The sequence below is a fragment of the Ictalurus furcatus genome, chromosome 19, assembly GCF_023375685.1.
Source record: "Ictalurus furcatus strain D&B chromosome 19, Billie_1.0, whole genome shotgun sequence".
In the NCBI taxonomy this organism is placed as follows: Eukaryota; Metazoa; Chordata; class Actinopteri; order Siluriformes; family Ictaluridae; genus Ictalurus; species Ictalurus furcatus.
The window spans coordinates 20,319,010-20,341,077 of NC_071273.1; the positions used below are offsets into that span (position 1 = coordinate 20,319,010).

The 22,068-nt window shown below is 39.0% G+C and overlaps 2 protein-coding genes across 4 annotated transcripts in view; one reads left to right on the forward strand and one right to left on the reverse strand.

Annotated features, from left to right (window-relative positions):
* Positions 1-12,996, reverse strand: part of slc41a2b (solute carrier family 41 member 2b) — a 30,460-nt gene extending 17,464 nt beyond the window's left edge. The window contains exons 1-7 of one of the 3 annotated variants that reach the window (XM_053650899.1): positions 12,892-12,962; positions 10,969-11,852; positions 10,229-10,745; positions 8,540-8,647; positions 4,864-4,935; positions 4,172-4,316; positions 1,433-1,579 (exon numbers count right to left, since the gene is read on the reverse strand). In XM_053650899.1, coding sequence (XP_053506874.1) covers positions 1,433-1,579; positions 4,172-4,316; positions 4,864-4,935; positions 8,540-8,647; positions 10,229-10,711 — 955 coding nt within the window. In that variant the 5' untranslated portion in view covers positions 10,712-10,745; positions 10,969-11,852; positions 12,892-12,962. Of the gene's footprint in view, positions 1-1,432; positions 1,580-4,171; positions 4,317-4,863; positions 4,936-8,539; positions 8,648-10,228; positions 10,838-10,968; positions 11,853-12,891 lie in introns of all 3 variants that reach the window. The other 2 variants (XM_053650898.1, XM_053650897.1) reach the window with 2 other exon arrangements.
* Positions 12,997-15,877: 2,881 nt separating this feature from the next.
* On the forward strand, positions 15,878-20,483 carry nopchap1 (NOP protein chaperone 1). Its single transcript, XM_053650902.1, has 4 exons — positions 15,878-16,122; positions 18,407-18,481; positions 18,613-18,746; positions 19,134-20,483. Exons 1-4 carry the CDS (start codon positions 16,053-16,055, stop codon positions 19,296-19,298), a joined length of 444 nt encoding a protein of 147 aa, XP_053506877.1. The 5' UTR covers positions 15,878-16,052; the 3' UTR covers positions 19,299-20,483.
* Positions 20,484-22,068: the final 1,585 nt, after the last annotated feature.

Here is a 22,068-nt window from a genome sequence, read left to right on the forward strand (position 1 = left end):
AAGTAGTAAGTAAGAACAGAAGTAAGTAAGGAAGGAAGGAAGTAGGTAAGCAGGAACAGAACTAAGTAGAGACGTAAGGAAGGAAGAACAAAGATATGTAATAAAGGAAGGAAGTAAAGGAAGAAAGGGTGAAAGGAAGCAAGGATTAATACATTGTCCAGTAAAAATTAAATGAATAAGGAATTGGGAGCATTTAAATAAAGAATTCAGATTGAGAAGAATAACAGTGCTCATGATGATCATGATCAGATTCATTTTCAGAAGGATATTCTGTATTAGAAGAATTGGTAACTCAGACAAATTATCTAAGGCATAAGCTTTCTCTATATAAAACAACAGGCTGAGTAAGTTTCAGTGACGACATTAAAGGAATGCTGACCCGACTTCAGCATCAAAGTCATGTTATAATCAGCAAATTAAAACACTACTGTCCTGTCCCATCACTAGCAGAAGCAATTTCCTCCACGTCTTCCCACCGCACACATGCAGCACCAAGTCACATGATCTGTACCATTAAATAAAGCATGCAGACCGTGAAGAATTTCTACACGCAACTCAGCTCAAGTCCCTGAGTATGTGTTTCTGAGAATGAGAATGAATCAGTCATTCATGTCTTACTCTAGTCCAGGGGTCTGACAGGGAGGGATGGGAAAGGTATGAACTCTGCTACAGAAGTGCTATTGTGCAGCATTCTCTCCACCCAGCCCATGTCGCCTCATTAGCAGCACGGTGCAAACATAAAACATGTCAGCTCCTTAACTTTACATAGCACAGATAATCTAATACACATGTTATATTTGAATGCTATATTCAATTTCAATGTAAATACTAAAACCTGAAAAACAGAGACTGTGCACACTGTTAGAGCAGATCAGAACAGTGATCATTCAGCATTCACATTACTCTGCTGCCTTCTTGTGGTGCTAACTAAAAATACATGCACATGCACTATTGATTTCCTCTTTTATTTAACCTGCTTCTGCTCTCTGTCCTGCTTTCTCTCCGTCTCTCACGCTCTCTCTATCTTTGTCTATCTCTCCGTTTGTCTGACTGTCTCTCTCAGTCTGTTGGTCTCTTTCTCAGTTTGTCTCCCTTTGTCCGACTGTCTCTAACTGGCTGTTTCTCTCTATGTCTCCTTTCTTTGTCTATCTGCATCTTTCCCTCTCTTTCTGTCTGTCTGTCTGTCTCTCTCTCCAATCACCTGTCTCTGTCTCTCTGTCGGTCTGTTGGTCCCTTTCTCTTGTTTGTCTCTCTTCATCTGTCTCTCTGGGTCTGTCAGCCTCTTTTTCTTTGTCCGTCACTCTCTTCTCCCTTCATCTGTCTCTATTTCTGTTGGCCTCTTTCCCTTTGTTTGTCTCTCTTTATCGGTCCCGTCTGAGTCTTTCTGTCATTTTCTGTCAGTCTGTTGTTTGTCTGTCTCTCTCACACTCACCCAGGCAGTTATAGAGCCCTTGACTGATCCAGGCTAGGATGGCTAGAGTAATGAGGTCACCGAAGCTGGCCGCAATTGGCGTGGCTACGTTGTCAGGATTGATGCCAGTCTTCTTTGAACCCACGATCACACCCACCATGATGATACCTGTCACAGAGAAACAGTGAAAAAGCTCTCACTACAAATGACTCAGCCTGTTCTTACAGCAAAAAAAATAAGTTTTTCTTTCATCAACCTTAAGGCTTGTTGTCCTGACACGGCACAACGCCGTGTTTCATTCGGCCAGTGTGGACTTACAAAAATAATATTGAACCTACAAAAAAAAAAAAAAATAAAAAAATACTAAACCTACTACGTTTTCAAATTAGAGCAGTATTAATGGACTGTGACTGACTGTGTTGGGGAACAATTTTTTTTATGTTGATAATTTAGAAAACTTAATTAATCTGTACCTATAAAACATTATTACCTATAATACATTTACAGTACTATTAAATCATTTATGCGTTATATTCACCTTTTCTGTTTAAGAACCCATACTGTTCATGTAACCTATGACTGTTCTCTAGATAACGTGTGCACTTCTAGTACTAAACTGCATTAAATTGTAATTGCAGTCAAAATAGTAAATGCTAAACATTCTTCAGTTTAAGAAGCAAAAGTGTCAGAACCCTAAGATACACCGAAGTATCAGTATAAGTTAGAAGTTTGCTGGTTTGGTCCAACACGAAAGCACAGTCTATGCAAAAGCGCACCAATAGCAAAAAGATAATGAGTGTTTAGTGGTTTCCGGATGATGAGGCTGGTGTCTTATCATCCGGATACATCATCAACACATTCTTATTCAAGATCAGTGGTTTGAAAACCATTTACTAGACAACAGTCATTTTCAGATGCTGCGTTATCTGAATTTGAGATGTTAAAAAAGTGCCTCTCTATTTGTCAATATATCAAGGCCATCCATCCCGGTGCTGATATTAGTGCCAAGCAGGATTTTTTTTTTTTTTTTTAGGTCGACTGACTGATCGGTTGGTTTTGTTGATTAATCAGCACCGATAACCGTTTGCTGGAACTATCCCCACTGAAAGTTTTTCCCGGATGCGTCCGTTGCGGGAGTGTCCGAGCATGGTCCGCTGTCTTTATACAGTACGAGTGCGGCCTCAAGAGGCGAACTAAAAACCATCACTGACAAATTCTGTTGTGTTATTTGAAGTGTTTTTTGATTCCTTTTGGATGTCTCTATTTTTAATTGTTATTTGGAGTGTTACTTTTTGGTTCAGTTTGGATGTGTATCTTTTATTAGATTATATTATATAATATATATTTTCATGGTACAGTCAGTACCGTTTATTTTTGGAATAAAGTTCAGCAATATTTTACTTTGAGTGTTATGTTTTCATTCAGTATCAATTTTAATAACTATCGGTTGATTAATTGGTTATTGGCAGGTACTGCCCAACTTATTATATTTACAGATACCGTTATTGGTATCTGTAAAATCCGCTATTAGTTGACCGCTAGTATTTTCACCTCTTTGGAACACTTTTGAACACTTTATTCTTGCTGATATTCAAAAATATTCAACACACGGGGTGGTGTGATGCAGCCCGACACAGATTAGTAGACTTGCTTTGCAGTCACAACTACTGTCAGAGCTGCTGTTACAGAAAATTAATCAACACCTTCTGACCAATCAGATTCGAGAAATCAACATTGCTTAGCACAGACAGCATATAGCAGAGGGAAGTTCAACTGCAACGGCAAGCCATACAATCCAAAGTGAATGAGCTTGTTCCACAAAGAAACAAAGACCTTGCTGCTTATCCTCTGCTGTATTCAAAAATTCATCTAGTAATTTTGAATGTCAAATCTATCTAGGAGCCATGTCCTAGCTATCAGTATCATTCAATGTTGCTCTACAGGTTTATACTGGAGTGAAAGCTTTCCATCACGGATTATTATCTGCGCAGCTTTAAAGATACAATTTTGTTTGATGCAAGTCACCTAAAGATCCTGTTCAGAAACCCGAAATGCAAACTAATACAGCCACTCGCCCACGCACCCAGTCATGCACGTGCACTGAATATGCAAGAATACACAGATGCTATGCCTAAAAAGCAATCCCATCGCACATCAAGTTGCGCAACAGGAAAACATTTGCCCTAATGTCAGGAGATCAAGAGATAAATCTCAATGATGCCACAGTTAAGCATTGCTGGGAGCCAATTGGTGGCATCTGTGAGCTCATGCATGTGGAAGCGGGCAGATAGCTCTTTCATCTGCGTTTGTTATGATGCCCTGTGATGCAGCATGAGCAGCAGTTTAAAAAAGATGCGACTGGCTGGCTTCACGTGTCTTGGAGGAAGCATGTGTTAGCCTTCACCCTACCCAAGTGGTAGCGGTTGTATAATAAGGGAGAGTTGGAACAAAAAAAACCCCCAAAAAACGGGGAAACAAAAAAACAAAAAACAAAAGCAAGCATAACTTGATGGTGATGGTCGAAGTCATTTGTTCTTCCTCTTGCTCAAAAGAGCCTGGTGTTTTTCCCTCTGACTTTCTTCTGACTTTACTGAAGTGGCAATTTCACTGACGTAAGGAGAAGTTAGATAAAGAGTTCTGATTTAAATTGTTGACGGTACCTTTAAATGAAAGCACTACTTGGAAACAGAACTGTGGCCATTCGGAAATTGTTCATTTAGTCCATTTAAATGAACGTGGCAGTACTCCACTGAGACATACCTTGCAGCAGGGAGGCGATGAAGGCCGTGGCCACACTGCTGGAACACAGCAGCACAGCGTGACTCATCTGGAACTTTCCTTCAGGGATCCAGCCAAGAATAATGGCTGCCACTGCTGCCAGAAACCCCACCACTGTTGCTTGGACCTGAAGATACAGGGATGATCGTCAAGACAATCACATACCCCAAGGTGCATTTAATTATTAATTAGATGAGTGCCAAAATTCTCACAAAAAAAGAAGGCGAAAATGTAATTTATAGTAACAGGACTTTTGGTAAGTTAGCGTATGAATGTTAAGATATTAATAGTGCAAATATCAAAAATGATTTCAGTTCCAATGATTGTATCTCATTTTATGAATGTGATCTAAATGTTCAATAATAACTTGTTTGTCCACCCTTTGCATTTAGTATGCTTAGTTAAGTTCTTTGTATCATCGAAGCAGCTTTTAGATCATCTCAGTTGAAATACTTCAGCATCTTTCAGTTTTAATATTTTGGAATATTAATAAGTTGGGTTTTTTTTTTTTAAAATAGATGAATTGAAATGTCATACAGTGTAACTATGGAAAATCTTTCATCTAAGCTTGCACTAATCAGTAATGGCCAAATTGCAGATCCAAGTCTGAGCCACTGGACCTAGTGTGTTGAGTAAGTTTTAAAACAACCTCCAAATCAGTAGTTAAATCTTACTTGTTTTAGTGCCAAGTTGCCAATGATGAGGTTCCACTTCTCTATGGGCGAGTCCATTTTGCCAACATTCACCTGAGGAGGCAGCAGAGAAAACATGAACATACTCCACTGTTTCAAATGCACTCTCATTTCACTTCATCCCTGAGTGTATGTGCAAAAGTACACAGTTCTCAGTACACAGCTTCAATGGCAGAACAGACAGATCTAATAATAGAAATGCACCTCAATCACTTTCCCTTTTTACATGTTCACTAAAACCTCACGGACCGGTTAGATCTGCAAAGAGATGTCTGTAGTTTCTGTTTAAAGCAGTGAAGAAAAGAATTAAATAAATATCTATAGATAGGCCACTTTTAACTTTTAAGTGTTTCAATGCACTGAGGTCTGTATTTAAGCCAACTTTGTTTTAATAAACAAAAGGACAAAAGGTTCACAATTCATGACACAATATAGTTTTTTTCTCTTTTTAGGAATTAGAAAAGAAACTGCAGTGGAATGCATTTTTAATATAACCAGTTTAGCTCTCATAAACTTGAGCGCAAAGTGCAAGAGTTTTTATCTTAGGCAGCAGTCCAAAATCAACAACGTCAAAATTGGGGAAAGGGTCAAAAAGACCACTAGTACAGACATTTAAATGAATGTGGGTCAATCATAAAAAATCGCAGAATGACAGAATAAAGCTTATTGCACTCTACTGGATTTATACACATGAGAAACATGGGAGTTTGATTGATCGGACCAGTGGTTAGACCTAGCACTAGAAACTCTTTTACATTATATGTGCTTTTCCATAAAAAGCATTGTTTTATCCCAACATTTCAACATGACATGCATCGTATGTTGATTGGCATTTCCAAATTGTCCATAGTGTGTTAATGTGTGTGCGCAATTGTGCCCTGCGTTCCCTGGGATAGGCTCCAGGCTCCATTCGACCCTGTGTAGGATAAGCGGTATGGAAAATGGATGGATGGATATTGACAACAATGGATAGGTACACAGCCAAATAAAAAGAGGATACATGTGTGGCGGTCCGGGAAAACCCATTGGACGTCACTGCTAAGTGACTGTCAAAATGTCTGAGATGCCTCTGTACCATCACAATGCCACCTCAGAGAAGTGTGCTTGTGCACTGTGTGTAGCACACCAAGTTTTAAAATGTTTAAATGACCTGATAAAAAGGCTTCAATAAAAAGTAATGTAGTCAACAAACAGAAGTGAGAGAATTAAATCAGCGATGACTTCCCCACCGATGTTATCATGAAGAGACGACCATGAGGCTCGTGTTTAAATGCCATGAGAGACTTGTACCTCAGGTAATAAAACAAAGACTGATGTAGATGATAATCCAAGTGAGAACTCCATTCCCATTCCCGTAAATATATAATTCTTTACTTTTTCAGTAATGTTTTTCCATAAGCAGGTTAATTTAGAAGTGTAGAGGTAGGCACAGTATCTTTCAGTGGAAATAAAACAAAATCTTTGGCGGTGTTATGTAAATACACAAAAGAGTGTGAGAAAACCAGTTCTGGAACTAGGAAAAGCTGTTTGTACAAACTCCTGAGTATGTACCAAGAGGTCTGAGCAGGGGGGAAAAAGTAGATCATTCGTTTGCCTATTACATAATGATCAGACCACAAACTTTGTCAGCGTGTGTTCATAAGAAAAAGAGGAGAAAAATAAAACCACAGGCTAACTGTGTGAAAGACAGAGCAGCTGGGCTGTGACTGTGGCGGGTACAGCTGTGTGAGGAGAAAACAGAAGGCCAGAGCTTCTCCACTGCGGCGTTTGTTTGCCGTCTCACCTCGAGTGTGAACGACAGATTCAGTAGGGGAACGCTAGCTATTTCACACACTGAGGGTGACCTCCCTGACACGCCAAGCTGCTGCTGCTGCTGATGGAGATGGAGGTACAAAACAAAAAATCCGACAGAAGCGCTGCGTCGGCAAATTCCAGATTTGAGATACAAGCCTGTAGAAAAGGCCAGAATTTATGTAATTAAACTACGTGGATATAAAGATGCCAAATCACGCCTTCGTTCTCAGAGTGGACCTACAAATAAACATGATCCCTTTTCAAACAATTAGTTTCACATGAGAAAATCTGTCTTTCTACAGGCTGTGTTCCTGTGTCTGGAAAGAAACAATGCTAGTTTATATATAAATCACATGCAATTTGTTATTTTCATAAGTATGGAAGCACACCCAGAAGCCTTCTTTTGGATCATCTCACAGACAAACCGAGCTCTATTGTTGTTTAGAAAGGAAAACTAGATAATACAGATGAAAATTACAGCACACACAATAGCAACATGTTCAGACTGTAGATAAGCTGCATAGGTATGACACACACATACAGATCAAGCTCAACATATTTAGCAGTCAAAAACAATTCACTTAAATGATTTATTAATTAGACACGTAAGTCCCTTCCTCCTAGATTATGGTAAATACTTTCTGTAGCATATGAAATGAATGAATGCTTTTAAAGAATATTCCGTATAGATTTGTACAGAAGTTACAGGCTGTAAAATCTCATGGGAGATCTCTATCAGAACAGCCGTTCTGGGTACATACACACGCTTGGTAAACTTCTCACGTCAAAACAGGGATCTGTAAATAAAGGACACACCCAATTTAAAGCCTGCATGTGTCTAAGGATGCATTACTGGCTTTGGCTGTGACGGTTGCGAAATGAACACCTGCGATGATAATAAAAGACTAAGACGGTTTAAAACTAGCAACAGCCAACCCACAGAGCCATGTGCGCTTATATATGCACTCAGAACAAGAACGGACATGGCCAACGAATTCAGCAGAACCACTGACTCTCTACGACGGTGATGGCACTACTTCTGCATAAATTGGACACAAAATACAAGATTGTAATATGTACTGTAAATATCACTAGATTGGTTGAATTCTCAAATCCTGAACTTGGTCAGAAGGTGTGGATTAATCTTCTATAACAGAAGGGGTGACTAAGTTCAGAGCTTAGGTTATTAATGAATATATATTAATGCGCTCATTCTCATACATTATCATTTCTATAGTAATAGCTTACACAGAGACTTGTACACACAAATTTTTTTTTTTTTTTTTTTAAATGTGCAATTGTTGATATGGTGAAAGATTCTGAAAGGAGTAGATTGAATTTCACAACTTTTGGAAGACTACAAAGTGTCATTCATTCATAAATAAATAAAAATGTACTTGGCAAATTGCTGTGATACAATATAGGAGAACCTCAGGATGTGCAGTTATAAGAAAACAATCAGCTTTTGGGAACAGTAACTCCACTTAGCATCAGCCGCATCACACCACCACACCCGAGGGTTTCATTTCTCACGTATTGCTACACACAGTGATCGTGACATGCCTTGCTATGAATTCAGCTGATGAACGCATGAGGAGTCACTGTTAAACACTGACAATAATCAGCTGGTTCATGCCAATGCCACAATTTAACTTTACTACTCATAAATTTAAACAAACAAACAAACAAAAAATCTTATGGCTCTTGTTGCGTAAGGATTAAAAAAGAAACCACGGTCACTATTCTGTAAAATATTAAAATCAGATACCAGAGAATAAAGTAACTGAGCTGCCTGAAAGGGAAAAAAACAAAAAACGAACAACCCCCCCCCCCCCCAAAGGAAACACAAGAGCTAGACACTAACCGCTGTGGAGAGTCTGGAGGCTAGAGTCATTTCCAGGTTTCCTTTCAGACCCAGGAGAGCAGGGACCAGGATGAAGATCTCTGTGATGTATTTGAATGCATCCCAATGCTGCACGAGAGAAAAAGAGAGAGAGAGAGAGAGAGAGAGAGAGGCAATAAATGTAAACAAATGAGCAAATTTATATTTATTTAATAGTTTTCCACCACTGGATTGTCTTCAGGATTCAGTACTTTGTAGTTTTTCTAGCTTTTTTGGTGTTATTAAGCTCGAAAGAGGAAGACGATGCTAGAAGTACTTCTTTTTTTAACAACGTGTATGACCCAAGTGAAATCAGGAACTAATTTGTTTTGTGGAAGTTTCACACCATTAAATGTAACTATAAACTGTAAATAAATAAATAAATAAATAAATAAAATATTCAGCTGTGTTATAAGTTAAGAGCAATTTCAAGATGTGCTGTGGGGATATAAACAGCCTCTGGGTGGTTACAGTAACTCACTTTTGCATTGGGCCACATCACACCACCCTGTCACTGATTATTTTCCTATAAAAGCACACCCCATTGTTTTAAATCCTTACAAATGACCAACCAGACACATATCCACTATATCACATTCAAATGATCAGATGTCTTTATATCAGTAGCTTTGTATGGGATAAAATTGCACATATAAGGCACACACGACCACTATAATGGAGTGATGTCCTTTTATTTATGATCTTATTCTTATCATGTTTTGACTTTGTGTATGAGGGTGTTTTGTTTCTGGTTTCAGACACCACTTTGTAAGCAAGTTTGTTACAGTTTGTTCAGATTTACGATACGGAAAACGAGGTCATTTTGCACCGAGTAGACATGTGAGCACTTGCCTCAGGCTGAGATCGCGGTCTGTATGGTTACATATTTCTCCCATGATATTCTGGATCATTTCACTTTGTATACTTCAAAAGTCTGTTTTTATGTTCAAATGTTCTCAAAATAATGCAGTAAGAAAAGTAATAACATAATTTGTAAATTCTGTTTCATGTATTTTCAATATTAGTCATAGTGAAAGAACATCGATGGAACTGAAACTAAATGTCTTGTGGCATGAAGTATATTGCTTTTTTTTTCTTCCCCTTTAGACCTAAAGTTATGCAAACTTTTGTACTCAACAAAGACAAAAAAATCTTTTTTTCCAGTTAAAAACATTGCCACTAGTGATGATATCTACATTACAGCTGACCAATCAGCAGCTTCGCTTTAAAACACCCACACACAGTACAGGTGCACACTCTATAGCAACCCTACTCTCACTTCTTCACTTCTCTTTCTTGATCTCCTTTCCTCTATTTCTTTCATCTCACATTTTTCTCTCCATCATTCAATTTTCTTCTCTTTATCCCTTTTACATGATCTCATTCTCTTTCTTTTACCTTGTTTATTTATCCTTCTCCACACCTCCCTTTCTTTTCTTATGTCTCCTATTTCTCTTCCTTCCATTGCTTTCAGCTATTTGAAACCACTGTGGATTTGCATCAAGAAATGCAAATCTAGCTGCTGTAACAAGCAGGAACTTTTAAAAAAAACATTGCTGTATACAGACTTAGATAGCACGCAATTCGTTTCTAAATTCCTTGTTAAGGTTCACGTTATTCAACTAAAGGCGTTTTTGACATACTGATGTCATGATGAAGCATGAGACTCACCTGCACTATGTCTAACACCATGCCAGCTGACACCGTGCCAAAGCCAGCCAGCAGGAACGGCACCAGAATCTGCAGAGCCATGGCCAGTGGTGACTCCTTGGGCATGTTTTGTGTGGCTGGTTTCTGGTCTTCTTCTTCGCTTTCCTCTTCCTCATCTGCCTCCTCTCCCGAGAGCCCAGCATCAGGTAGCATGGGCTCCGTCTCGCTGTATCGGCCATCTCCGGAACGCTCCGAGGGGCGGCGGCCTTCGCGGTGAAAGCCGTTCTGGTGCGTCTCCGCCTTGGGCGAGTTCAATTCCACCATGGTCAGTCGCTCTTCTTGCAGCGCGGTGTAACCTTGAGGAACCATAGTGTGCAGCAGGGAAGACACTGGTTTCAGAGAGATAGAGCCCCAGCGGCTTCCTCCGCTATCACCACTGTTGCTCACAAACAGGTAAGGGCGCAGGGAGGGGAACAGAGCACCCCCAATGGTGCGGAGGCTCATACTGCAGGCAGAGGCTGGGCTGGCTCATGGCCCTCTGGAACGCAAAGGAGGAAACGGTGAGATCAGGAACACTGCTGCATGAAGCATAGTCTTCACATGAACACTGGATCTGACAAAGGTTCTGACCTGGAACGAGAGAAAGAAAACCTCACAGCCTACTCTTAGAAATCTGATACAATATACTATACAGAGTGTCTAATAATAAGCTGGAAGGTTATTATTAGACCAGTAGCACAGATAAACTGTAATCAAAGTACCTGCCAATTAGTCCTGCGTCTATTCCGTAGATTTAGGATTGCTTTTACTATTACCTAGACTGAAAAACAGCCAACCAAACATAAATAAGATTTACACCTTAATCTGTATTCTCATACCTAAAAAAATATTATGCTGTCTTTCACCTATACACATTTGATATGTCAGCAATTTTTATATCAAATCCTGTAAAAAAAATAAAAGTTCTCACACTTTTTCTCAGTTATGAAAACGACCCAGGAAGAGCACTCGCTCTTTTGTATCATCTCCTGCCTAACCCCAAGCCGAAACAAAGTATTGGTGGAGTTCAAAAAGCCGAACAATAATAATACAGGGGATGTTTAAAGGTGCTTGTCACAGGACCAACGCCTAGAGTAATTAGTGTATTCGTAGCATACGTATAACCTGTCCTATAAAATATGTCATGGGTGTTATGCCTACTAATGATCACCCTACAACAAGAGCAATTAAGCTGTTTGATGTTATAGTAATGTGTACATCTCTGTAGATTGTTTATCCTGTGAAAATCGTAAACACCATGCTTTCTGAACATCCCGTTATAGATTAAGACCCTCTTTGCTGTTATAATAACCTCCACTCTTTTGAGAAGGCTTTCCACTAGTTTTCGGAGTGTGGCTGAGGGGATTTGTTCAGCCACAAGGATATTAGTGAGGTCAGGAATTGATGTCATGTGAGGAGGCCTGGGGTTCAGTCAGTGTTCCAGTTCATCCCAAAGGTGTTCAGTGGGGTTGGGGTTCAGTTCTTTCACTCCAGCCTTGGCAAAAGATGTCATGTCTTCATGGAGCTTGCTTTGTGTACAGTGGCACAGTCATACTGGAACAGGTTTCAGCGAGTCCGCTCAGTTCCAGTGAAGGAAACTGAAACACTACAACACACAAATACGTTCTAAACAGTTGTGTGTTTCTAACTTTTGCAGTAACACTTTGGGGAAGAACCACGTACTCTATGGGTGTGATGGTCAGGTTTCCACATACGTTTGGACATATAGTGTACATTCACACTTAAGAGACTATTTAGATTCACTAATTCACCTACTGGAATGTTAGGAGGTTGGAGGAAACCAGAGATCCCTGAGGAAAGCATGTGAACAAATGGTAATCTGAGTTGAGGATCAAACCAAACTAACTTTAACCGTACACTAAAAGACACTCGGATATGCTATGACAGATTAGTGCAAACCTAAGCATGTACAAAACACGGGCCTTTCACCCAGTCTGACGTCATAAAACACAAATATAATAATAATTATAATAATAATAATGAAAAGATAAACCAAGGGTGACAAATTTGGGTCACTCTGACAAGTTAATGCACTTGGACCTGGTCCAAATCTGGACAGTTCTCACTCCTGATATTCCCTTTGCGCTCCTGTTGGACTTAATCTCACCTTTAATTTAAAGATATTTATCACAAACAAACAAGGAAACCAGGCGAAGTAGTCGCTCCGTCCTAAACCGCACACTACAGTTCTATATAGTGCGCCAATATAACACGTCACTACGATACTATTCTACACTATTTAGTACAGTAGTATGCTGACTGGGACGTCTAACCCCCTGAACTTCATTTGTGAGATGCTGGAGATGCCATGTGAAGGCGAGAATGCCGTGTTCTCTCTCACTTGACAAGACAACTACACATATAGCAAAACCGGAAGTGTATTTATGTAAAGGAGCAAATACTTATTTATTTATTAAATTCCGACGTGAGACTGAACTAAAAAAGTAAACACTGTAAGTCAGTGAAGCTAGCATGCTGGCTAGCAAAAATAAAAAATAAATTTTTAAAAAGCAGTAAACACCTCAGCTCGCTTTTATTCACCTTTACCTTAACCGATACGACAGATTAAGCTGGTCATAAATAAATAAGGAATAACATTTAAAATGTTCATTATGATCACAAACCTGTAGAAAGTGAAATATTCCTCCGCGAAGATGAAGCTTTCAGGATGTTGGACTTTACAGTTCTGGTAGTGATGTGGCGTCATTGCAGTGGGGTGGTGTAACCTGCCATACGCAAAGAAATATAATAAAAGTCATTCCAGGTTATAAAAAAAAACCCGTACTTTTATTTTATTTATTTATTTATTTTAAATAGTTCTGGAGATGTTGTGATTGTACAAAATATGGTGGTTACTTTGATAAAGCGCTCAGTTTTCCTATTATTGCAGTGTTGTTTCACTCAGAACTCATGACTAAGGGTCGTCAGTGTTATTTCCAGTGGAAAATCAGTGCTGATCTAAATTATTATTATTATCATTTTAAACAGACGTGAATTTCACACGATATCATGTTTTGTATATTAATAATCAAGTCTCAAATCAAAAATCATTTCATTATTTTTAACAATTAGGTAAAAGACTGTGTTACTTTAGGCGATATAATTTGTTTGTTAGATAAAATCTGCCGTGCTGGAATTTTCCTTTGAGTCTAGCACTAGTTTTAGTTTAAGTAAGATGACAAAGCTGTCATTCTGTATATGATAAGGATTTGATCATATATATATATATATATATATATATATATATATATATATATATATATATATATATATATATATATATATATGGGGGGGGGGGGGGGATGTGGTCCGATACAAAGTGGAGTAACTCTTACCACCCCAAAGTTGATTCTTTTCCAATAACAGAAAATTCTGAAGTGTTTTAATCTGCTTATACCACAGCAATTTGTGAAAATCCATCCATCTTCTATACCGCTTATCCTACAGGGTCATGGGGAAACCTGGAGCGTATCCCAGGGAGCATGGGATACAAGGTGGGGTACACCCTGGACAGGGTGCCAATCCATTGCAGGGCACAATCACACACACATTCACACAGCCATTCATACACTACGGACACTTTGGACATGCCAATCAGCCTACCATGCATGTCTTAGGACTGGGAGAGGAAACCGGAGTACCCGGAGGAAACCCCCGCATTACAGGGAGAACATGCAAACTCCACACACACACAGGGCCGTGGCGGGAATCGAACCCCCAACCTTGGAGGTGTGAGGCGAACATGCTAACCACTAAGTCACAAAATAAGATAGTTCCTGTTCTCACCGCCTCGCCTTTTTTTCTCTTTCTCTTGAATAAGACAAAAATACTGCAGCTTCCAATGTTACAGAGAAACCAGAAACAGTAATCTCCTCTGTCCTGAAGACTTTCCTGTGGTGGAAAACCTAAAGTTACAGCGTTACCTCTGACTGTTACAAAGCGCTGACACTGCAAACTCCTTCCAAAATATTAAATAAAGATTTCCTTATTGAAATCTTCACCATATCGATTAAACAATTAAAGGTTGTTGCTAAATAACAACATTTTTTTAAAAAAAAAATCTGTTTATTGTTAACATTAAATGATGTGGAGAGTCTCCCATACAAGTCCCTGTATAAGCAGAAATGATAACATATTTGAACAAATGCATTAAAATAAACCTGTGATTTGAATAATAGCTGAAACTGAATAGCTACTGTCAGAGCTGCTGTTACAGAAAATTAATCAATGCCTTCTGACCAATCATAATCCAGAATTCAACAGCACTGTGTTGTATTTCCTTTTAAGACTTTTCAAGAATCCAATATGTAACATAGTATCATAAATGCCTACTATGTTTTAAATAAAGGCCAATACATCAAAAACCTCAGAACACGAGTGCATATCAAAAAGGATCTTAACATAACAAGTGTAAGCGACCTGATTTACTTATAATGTTACCAGATTTACTGGAATTTCAGGACATGCAACATTTCTGGAAAACTTCTACTACTGACGCACATGTAAACAAACCCTTGGCTTGACATCAATAATATGGCAGTAGGCCAGGTGTTATCTGACTGGTCACCTGCACAGATGTTATTACATGAATTGAAAAAGATACTGCATACACAGGTGCTAAGAATTTTAAATCCTGTGACAGGTTAATATTCGGGTCTACATAGAAACCACGTGGGCCACCGTCTACTCAGAGAGCTTGGAATCTTTTACTGCTCCCCTGACAAAATGTACACAGCCTCACTTAATCTAACATATTAAATTATATACTGTGTATTTTGTAAAAGTCTTAAACACTCTAATTTATTTATTACATTCAAATTATGAACATCATTAAGGCTGTCTGGTTTTGCTTGCAGAAAATTTCATACAGCACACTGCTAGAGAGTGCATAAAGTAATGTTGTGTTGGGGTTTTTTTTTGTTGTTGCTGTAACTTTTCACCCAGAAGTTCTGCTTTAACCTGAGCAGGGAGCCTATCCTTGCAACACTAGACCCACAGCCCGGGTGGGGTGCCAGTCCATTGCCCAGCACCATGCACACCTATCTTATATAGGTCCCCAGTTTGAGCTCTAGTGTATCTAGCATAGCTAATCCACCTACAGAGTTTTGGACAGAGGGAAGAATCCTGTAAACCTGAAGGAAACCCATGAGGATACAAGGAAAACATTCAGTACACTGCAACAACAACTGTAACCCGAGCTGAGAATCAAACCAGGACCCTGGAGCTGTGAGGCTGCAGCACTACCTACTGTGACACCCTAATATTATATATTATAGTATATTTATGGATTCATATATTATGACATTTATATGTTTATATAACAATTTATACATTGTTTATTTTTCAAATTATTAATACATTTAACCGCTGGTGGTGGTCGATACTATTCATGATGTGATACTCGATACCATATCCATGATTCATGATAACATTCATAATGTTATTCATACAGCTCACTACTAGAGGGAGCATGGTGTTATTCATACAACTCACCGCTAGAGAGCGCACGGTGTTATACATACAGCTCACCGCTAGAGGGCATACGGTGTTATTCATGCAGCCCACCGCTAGAGGGCGCACGGTGTTATTCGTACAGCTCACCGCTAGAGGGCATACGGTGTTATTCGTACAGCTCACCGCTAGAGGGCATACGGTGTTATTCATGCAGCTCACCGCTAGAGGTGTTATTCGTGTTTTTTCGGCGTTTCGATATTTTTTTTTCACCCGGAAGTTGTTCGAGTAAACACATCGCACATGTTGCAAATAAGGAAAGTGACTGGAAAAGATGGACGTAAAGAAGAGTAACAGTCCTAAAAGTACCTCTCGGGATTTGCTGGACTGCGGGAACGGACACGGTAGCTTTATTTATTCACAAAACAGAGCGAATTGTGAATCTTTTGGTTTAAAGGTGCATGTTTTCGATCGTGTAGCATTACCGGCTGGTGCAAACTAAAGCAAAAGCGATTTATTAGAGAAAGACTTTGACAAAAATAAAAAATAAATGAATAAAAAAAATCAGGCAGAATAGGAGATACGTTTTATGTGTGTGTATAATACAGTGGTGCTTGAAAATGTGTGAACCCTTTAGAGTTTTCTTCATAAAAGTGACCTAAAACAACATCAGATTTTCCACAAGGACTAAAACTAGATCAAGAGAACCCAATTAAACAAATGAGACAAAAATATTATACTTGGTCATTTATTTATTGAGGGAAATGATCCAATATTACATATCTGTGAGTGGTAAAAGTATGTGAACCTTTGCTTTCAGTATCTGGTGTGATCCTCTTGTGCAGCAATAACTGCAACTAAACGTTTCCCGTAACTGTTGATCAGACCTGCACTGTTGTAACTGTTGATCAGACCTGCACTGTTGTAACTGTTGATCAGACCTGTACTGTTGTAACTGTTGATCAGACCTGCACTGTTGTAACTGTTGATCAGACCTGCACTGTTGTAACTGTCGATCAGACCTGCACTGTAGTAACTGTCGATCAGTCCTGTACTGTTGTAACTGTTGATCAGACCTGCACTGTTGTAACTGTCGATCAGACCTGCACTGTTGTAACTGTCGATCAGACCTGCACTGTTGTAACTGTCGATCAGACCTGCACTGTTGTAACTGTTGATCAGTCCTGTACTGTTGTAACTGTTGATCAGTCCTGTACTGTTGTAACTGTTGATCAGACCTGTACTGTTGTAACTGTCGATCAGACCTGCACTGTTGTAACTGTCGATCAGACCTGCACTGTTGTAACTGTCGATCAGACCTGCACTGTTGTAACTGTTGATCAGTCCTGTACTGTTGTAACTGTTGATCAGACCTGCACTGTTGTAACTGTTGATCAGACCTGCACTGTTGTAACTGTTGATCAGACCTGCACTGTTGTAACTGTTGATCAGTCCTGTACTGTTGTAACTGTTGATCAGACCTGTACTGTTGTAACTGTTGATCAGTCCTGTACTGTTGTAACTGTTGATCAGACCTGCACTGTTGTAACTGTTGATCAGACCTGCACTCTTGTAACTGTTGATCAGTCCTGTACTGTTGTAACTGTTGATCAGACCTGCACGTCGGCTTGGAGGAATTTTAATCCTCACACGAACTGCTTGCTTCAGGTTCTTCCGCAACATTTCTATTGGATTAAGGTCAGGACTTTGACTTGGCCATTCCAGAGCATTCACTTTATTCTTCTTTAAACATTCTTTGGTAGAACGATTTGTGTGTTTAGGATCGTTGTCTTGCTGCATCACCCACTTTCTCTTCAGATTCAGTTCAGATGTCCTGATATTTTCCTTTAAAATTCGCTGAAATAATTCAGAATTCATTGTTGTATAGATGATGGCAAGCCGTCCTGGGCCAAGTATAATATTTTTGTCTCGTTTGTTTAATTGGGATCTCTTTATCTACTTTTAGGGCTTGTGTGAAAATCTGATGATGTTTTAGGTCATATTTATGCAGATGTACACTACCTGTCTCAATTTTGGAGACACTCGACTGAAATGTTTCTCATGATCTTAAAAAGCTTTTGATCTGAAGGTGTGTGATTAAATGTGTGAAATCGGTGTTGTAGAGAGAAATATATTCGTGCCGACATATTCATTTCTTTCATTAGAAAACTAACATTTTATTTACAAAAAAAATTTTTTTTTAAAAGGACGACTCGGAGCGACTGAAAAGCAGCCGATAAGAGTCCGGCGTAGGTGTGAACTCCTTTAAAAAGCATCTCAGGGAAATTCCTCAAGAAATCGGTTGAGAAAACACAGAGAATGCTTTTCTGGACGTTCTAGGCAAAAAGGATGTCTACTTTGAAGATGATAAAATATAAAATTATTTTGATTTATTTTGGATTTTTTTTTTTTATCACAACATAATTCCCATAGTTCCATTTGTGTTAGAGAGTTTTATTTGATGACTTTATTATTATTCTATTATTATTTTTTATTTAACATGCAGTCAGATAAAGTTATAGAGCTGAAGTTATTCAGAATAAATGTTGTAACGATAGTGTGATCACCACATTGACCACTTCTAGTGTACAATATAAGGCTGACATTAAAAAGCTTGGATTAATCTTCGCTTTCCCAAACAAGGGTCTACGAACCACCCTTATTATCCGCTGTTTCTTTTACTTGCAGGAATTCCTGAAAAGCTGTTACTGAAATCCAAGTGTGCGTCGTCGCTGCGCACGGAGAAGGTCCTGAGAAGCAGTGGTGAGGACGTTTGGACTTTCTACAGAGTTACTGTTACACTGTTACCACCCCAGAGTGGATTATTAGCACATCCTGAAGTGTTTTATATCAACGATTATACACTTTTCTTTGTTTAATACCGTGTGTGTTAGTTCTAGACAGGGTCCAGGGTTTCCTGCCTCACATGGCCCGGGCTAATGAGACGTTAAGGCAGCAGATGGAGACCCTTCCTGCAGGTCACTTTGACATTGAGAGTGTTGAGGAAGCAGAGCGTGTCATTGAGATGGTAAGACCTGGTCACTTGGTTTCTGGAGTGAAACCAGTCTCCTGACCTAGTTTGTGACAAATGTAAGCATGTGTCAGAATTCAGTGTTTATATTTGTGTGGACTTGGTGGTTAGGGCGTTGTGCTGGCGAGTGATATATGAGGGAGACCCCGATAATTACTGCAATTCGAATTTGGCATGCGTACTCTGTATGCGCACCTAAACGATTTAAGATTGAAGTGCTTAGATGTATGTGGGAAAGTGTCAAGAAAAAATGTCTGGAGAAGTCTTTTAAAATGTATTGCTTTCATAAGACGTACTACTGATTTGTGCTTGTCAGAGTTATCCCTGTACATATCCTGCTAACCATGCTCACTCTTTTTGTGCGTGTGTGTGTTTCCTAAATAGGATGTTGCTGTGGTGGAGCTGGAGGACTCGGACAGCAGCGAGGAAGAGGAGTCATCCGAGGAGGAGAGCTCAGATGAAGAGACTGCCAGTGTTGAAACACTTAAATTACCTGGCAACCGAAAGAGAAAAGCCAACATTGAGGTGCTAGAAAAAGACAGAGAATGAAGGGACACGTCTCCTGATGGCAAATGCAACACCACTTTACGTTACCCCTCTCGCGTACGCACACAGAGGGTCTGGGAATTATCGCTCCTCTAAGCAGAGGACTCTTGAGCTACTGTAAATACGGACCTGAAATAGAAGAGCATAATTCTGGGCTTGTACGTTGAGTGATGGACATGAGCTTGAAGTGCTGAGGATTTTTACTACAGCCTTTGTTCTGTTTGCATGAATATATTCTGATGTCTGTATGAGAGAAAGACCTAATCTCAGGTTACGTAGACATACAGTGAGTTGCAGCAACAAGGATTAGATTAAAGCAAGTTTAGAGCTAATTAGGGATTTGTTGATCTACATTTTACATTCTGAACATGGGAAAACACTGATTAAAACCTTCATGTTGGATTCTTTGTCCATCAGGATAAATTTATCAGTATAAAAAGTCTGGTACTCTTGTGATTGTTGATTTAGCCACAAATAAACACGTTTCCTTAAGATGTTCTGTGCAGCCATTTTGAAAATTTAAACCTGTCCAGCTGCTAGATTTAAACAAATCAACTCAATTTGAAGTATTAAAGGATTAATGTTGCTGCAATCTTACTCTATAACTAATAGCTTACTGTATAACTAATATCAGGATCCATGTCTTATTGTGTGTCAAACTCAAGGTGGAACAGGTGCATCTCAAAAAATTTGAATATCGTAGAAAAGTTGTTTTTTTTTTTTTTTCTGTAATGTAATTCAAAAAGTGGAACTTTCATATATCCTAGATACATTACACATAAAGTGAAATTTCAAGCCTTTTTTGTTTTAAATCTTGATGATTACGGCTTACAGCTCACGGCAATAAAAAAAAATCCCGTATCTGAAAATATTAGAATAAAGAATTTTTAATACAGAAGTGTCAGCCTGAGAGGCAGGGGAGGATTAAGTCATTTTGGGACCTAAGGCAAACACAGGCATGGGGCCCTCCACATCCCTTGTTCTCCCCATTTGTCCTTATTGTCGTAATCCTTTTTTTTATCTAATAAAGACCTACTTGTAACGTCTCTTCACACAGCAAAGATGTCTAGACGTATGGGATTGCATCTGCAAAAAACACAAAACATTCAGTTTAACAAATACACCCAGTCACCCACTGTAAAAACCTATTTTCATTTTTTTTTTAAAATAAAGATCTCTGTACGATAATATTAATTGTCATCATTTACCTTGTTAAAGTTTAGATTTTTGGTGTAGCCAGGACATTTTGCTTCTCCAACCTACATTGACTCTGCTAGCCCACAAGTTCAAACTATAAAATTGATTAAAAGATCTATCTTACACTTCAGATAAGTAAAACAGCCGAACTCACGAAGACTGGATTCAGACGAAGCAGGTTTATCTAGCTTTAACCAATCATACACAGTTCTCTTTTTTTTTCATGGAATTAGCTTCCACTGTTATGCTGATGATACACAGTTGTATGTTTCAGCGAAGCCAGAGGACAGACAGAAGCTTAGTAAAGCTGAGGATTGTGTAAAGGACATTAGACATTGGATGTTAACTAACTTCCTTCTACTTAATTCTGAGAAAACAGAAATACTTTTATTAGGCCCACGTGTAGCTAGAAGTAATCTTTCTGATCACATGGTTACTCTGGATGGTCTTTCTGTTTCATCATGTGCAGCAGTTAAAGACCTTGGAGTGATTATTGACTCCAGCCTATCATTTGATGCTCATGTAGATAATATTACTAGGATAGCCTTCTTTCATCTCAGAAATATTTCTAAAATAAGAAACATATTGTCACTACATGATGCGGAAATACTAGTTCATGCATTCGTCACCTCTAGATTAGATTACTGTAATGCCTTACTGTCTGGATGTTCCAGTAGGAATATAAATAAGCTCCAGTTAGTCCAGAATGCAGCTGCTAGAGTCCTAACTAGAACTAGAAGGTACGACCATATCACACCGATATTATCAATACTGCATTGGCTCCCAGTAAAATCTCGCATTAACTATAAAATACTTTTATTAACCTATAAAGCACTAAACGGTCTCGCACCACAATATCTAAGCGACCTTTTGGTTTTATATAATCCGCCACGCCTGCTTAGATCAAAAGATGCAGGCTATTTGACGGTACCTCGAATAGTGAAGGCTACAGCAGGGGGAAGAGCTTTCTCTTATAGAGCCCCACAGTTATGGAACAGTCTTCCTATTAGTGTTCGGGACTCAGACACAGTCTCAGTGTTTAAGTCTAGGCTTAAAACGTATTTGTTTACTCAAGCCTACCCTGACTAGATTCTGTTCTACTACTTCGCAGTCATAATAATCTTTTTTCTCCCTCTCTCCTTTCGCCGAGCCCCACATGAATTTATGGAGATACTAGAGATCCAGATCCTTTTTGCCTCTGGATGGAGCTCAAATCTTCTTTAATTCCAGACTGCTGGGACTACGGCTGCTCCTAAGGCCATACAGACTTCATATAAATCCATAATGAACTTTTTCACACTATCTGTTGTTACCCAGATGAGGACGGGTTCCCTTCTGAGTCGGGTTCCTCTCAAGGTTTCTTCCTCTTAAAACATCTTAGGGAGTTTTTCCTTGCCACCGTCGCCACTCAGTGGCTTGCTCAGTTGGGATAAATTCGCACCTTTAATATCTGTATACCATGTTGATATTTCTGTAAAGCTGCTTTGAGACAATGTCTATTGTAAAAAGCGCTATACAAATAAAATTGAATTGAAAATTGAATTGAATTGAACTCTTTTGGTACATCCAATCACAA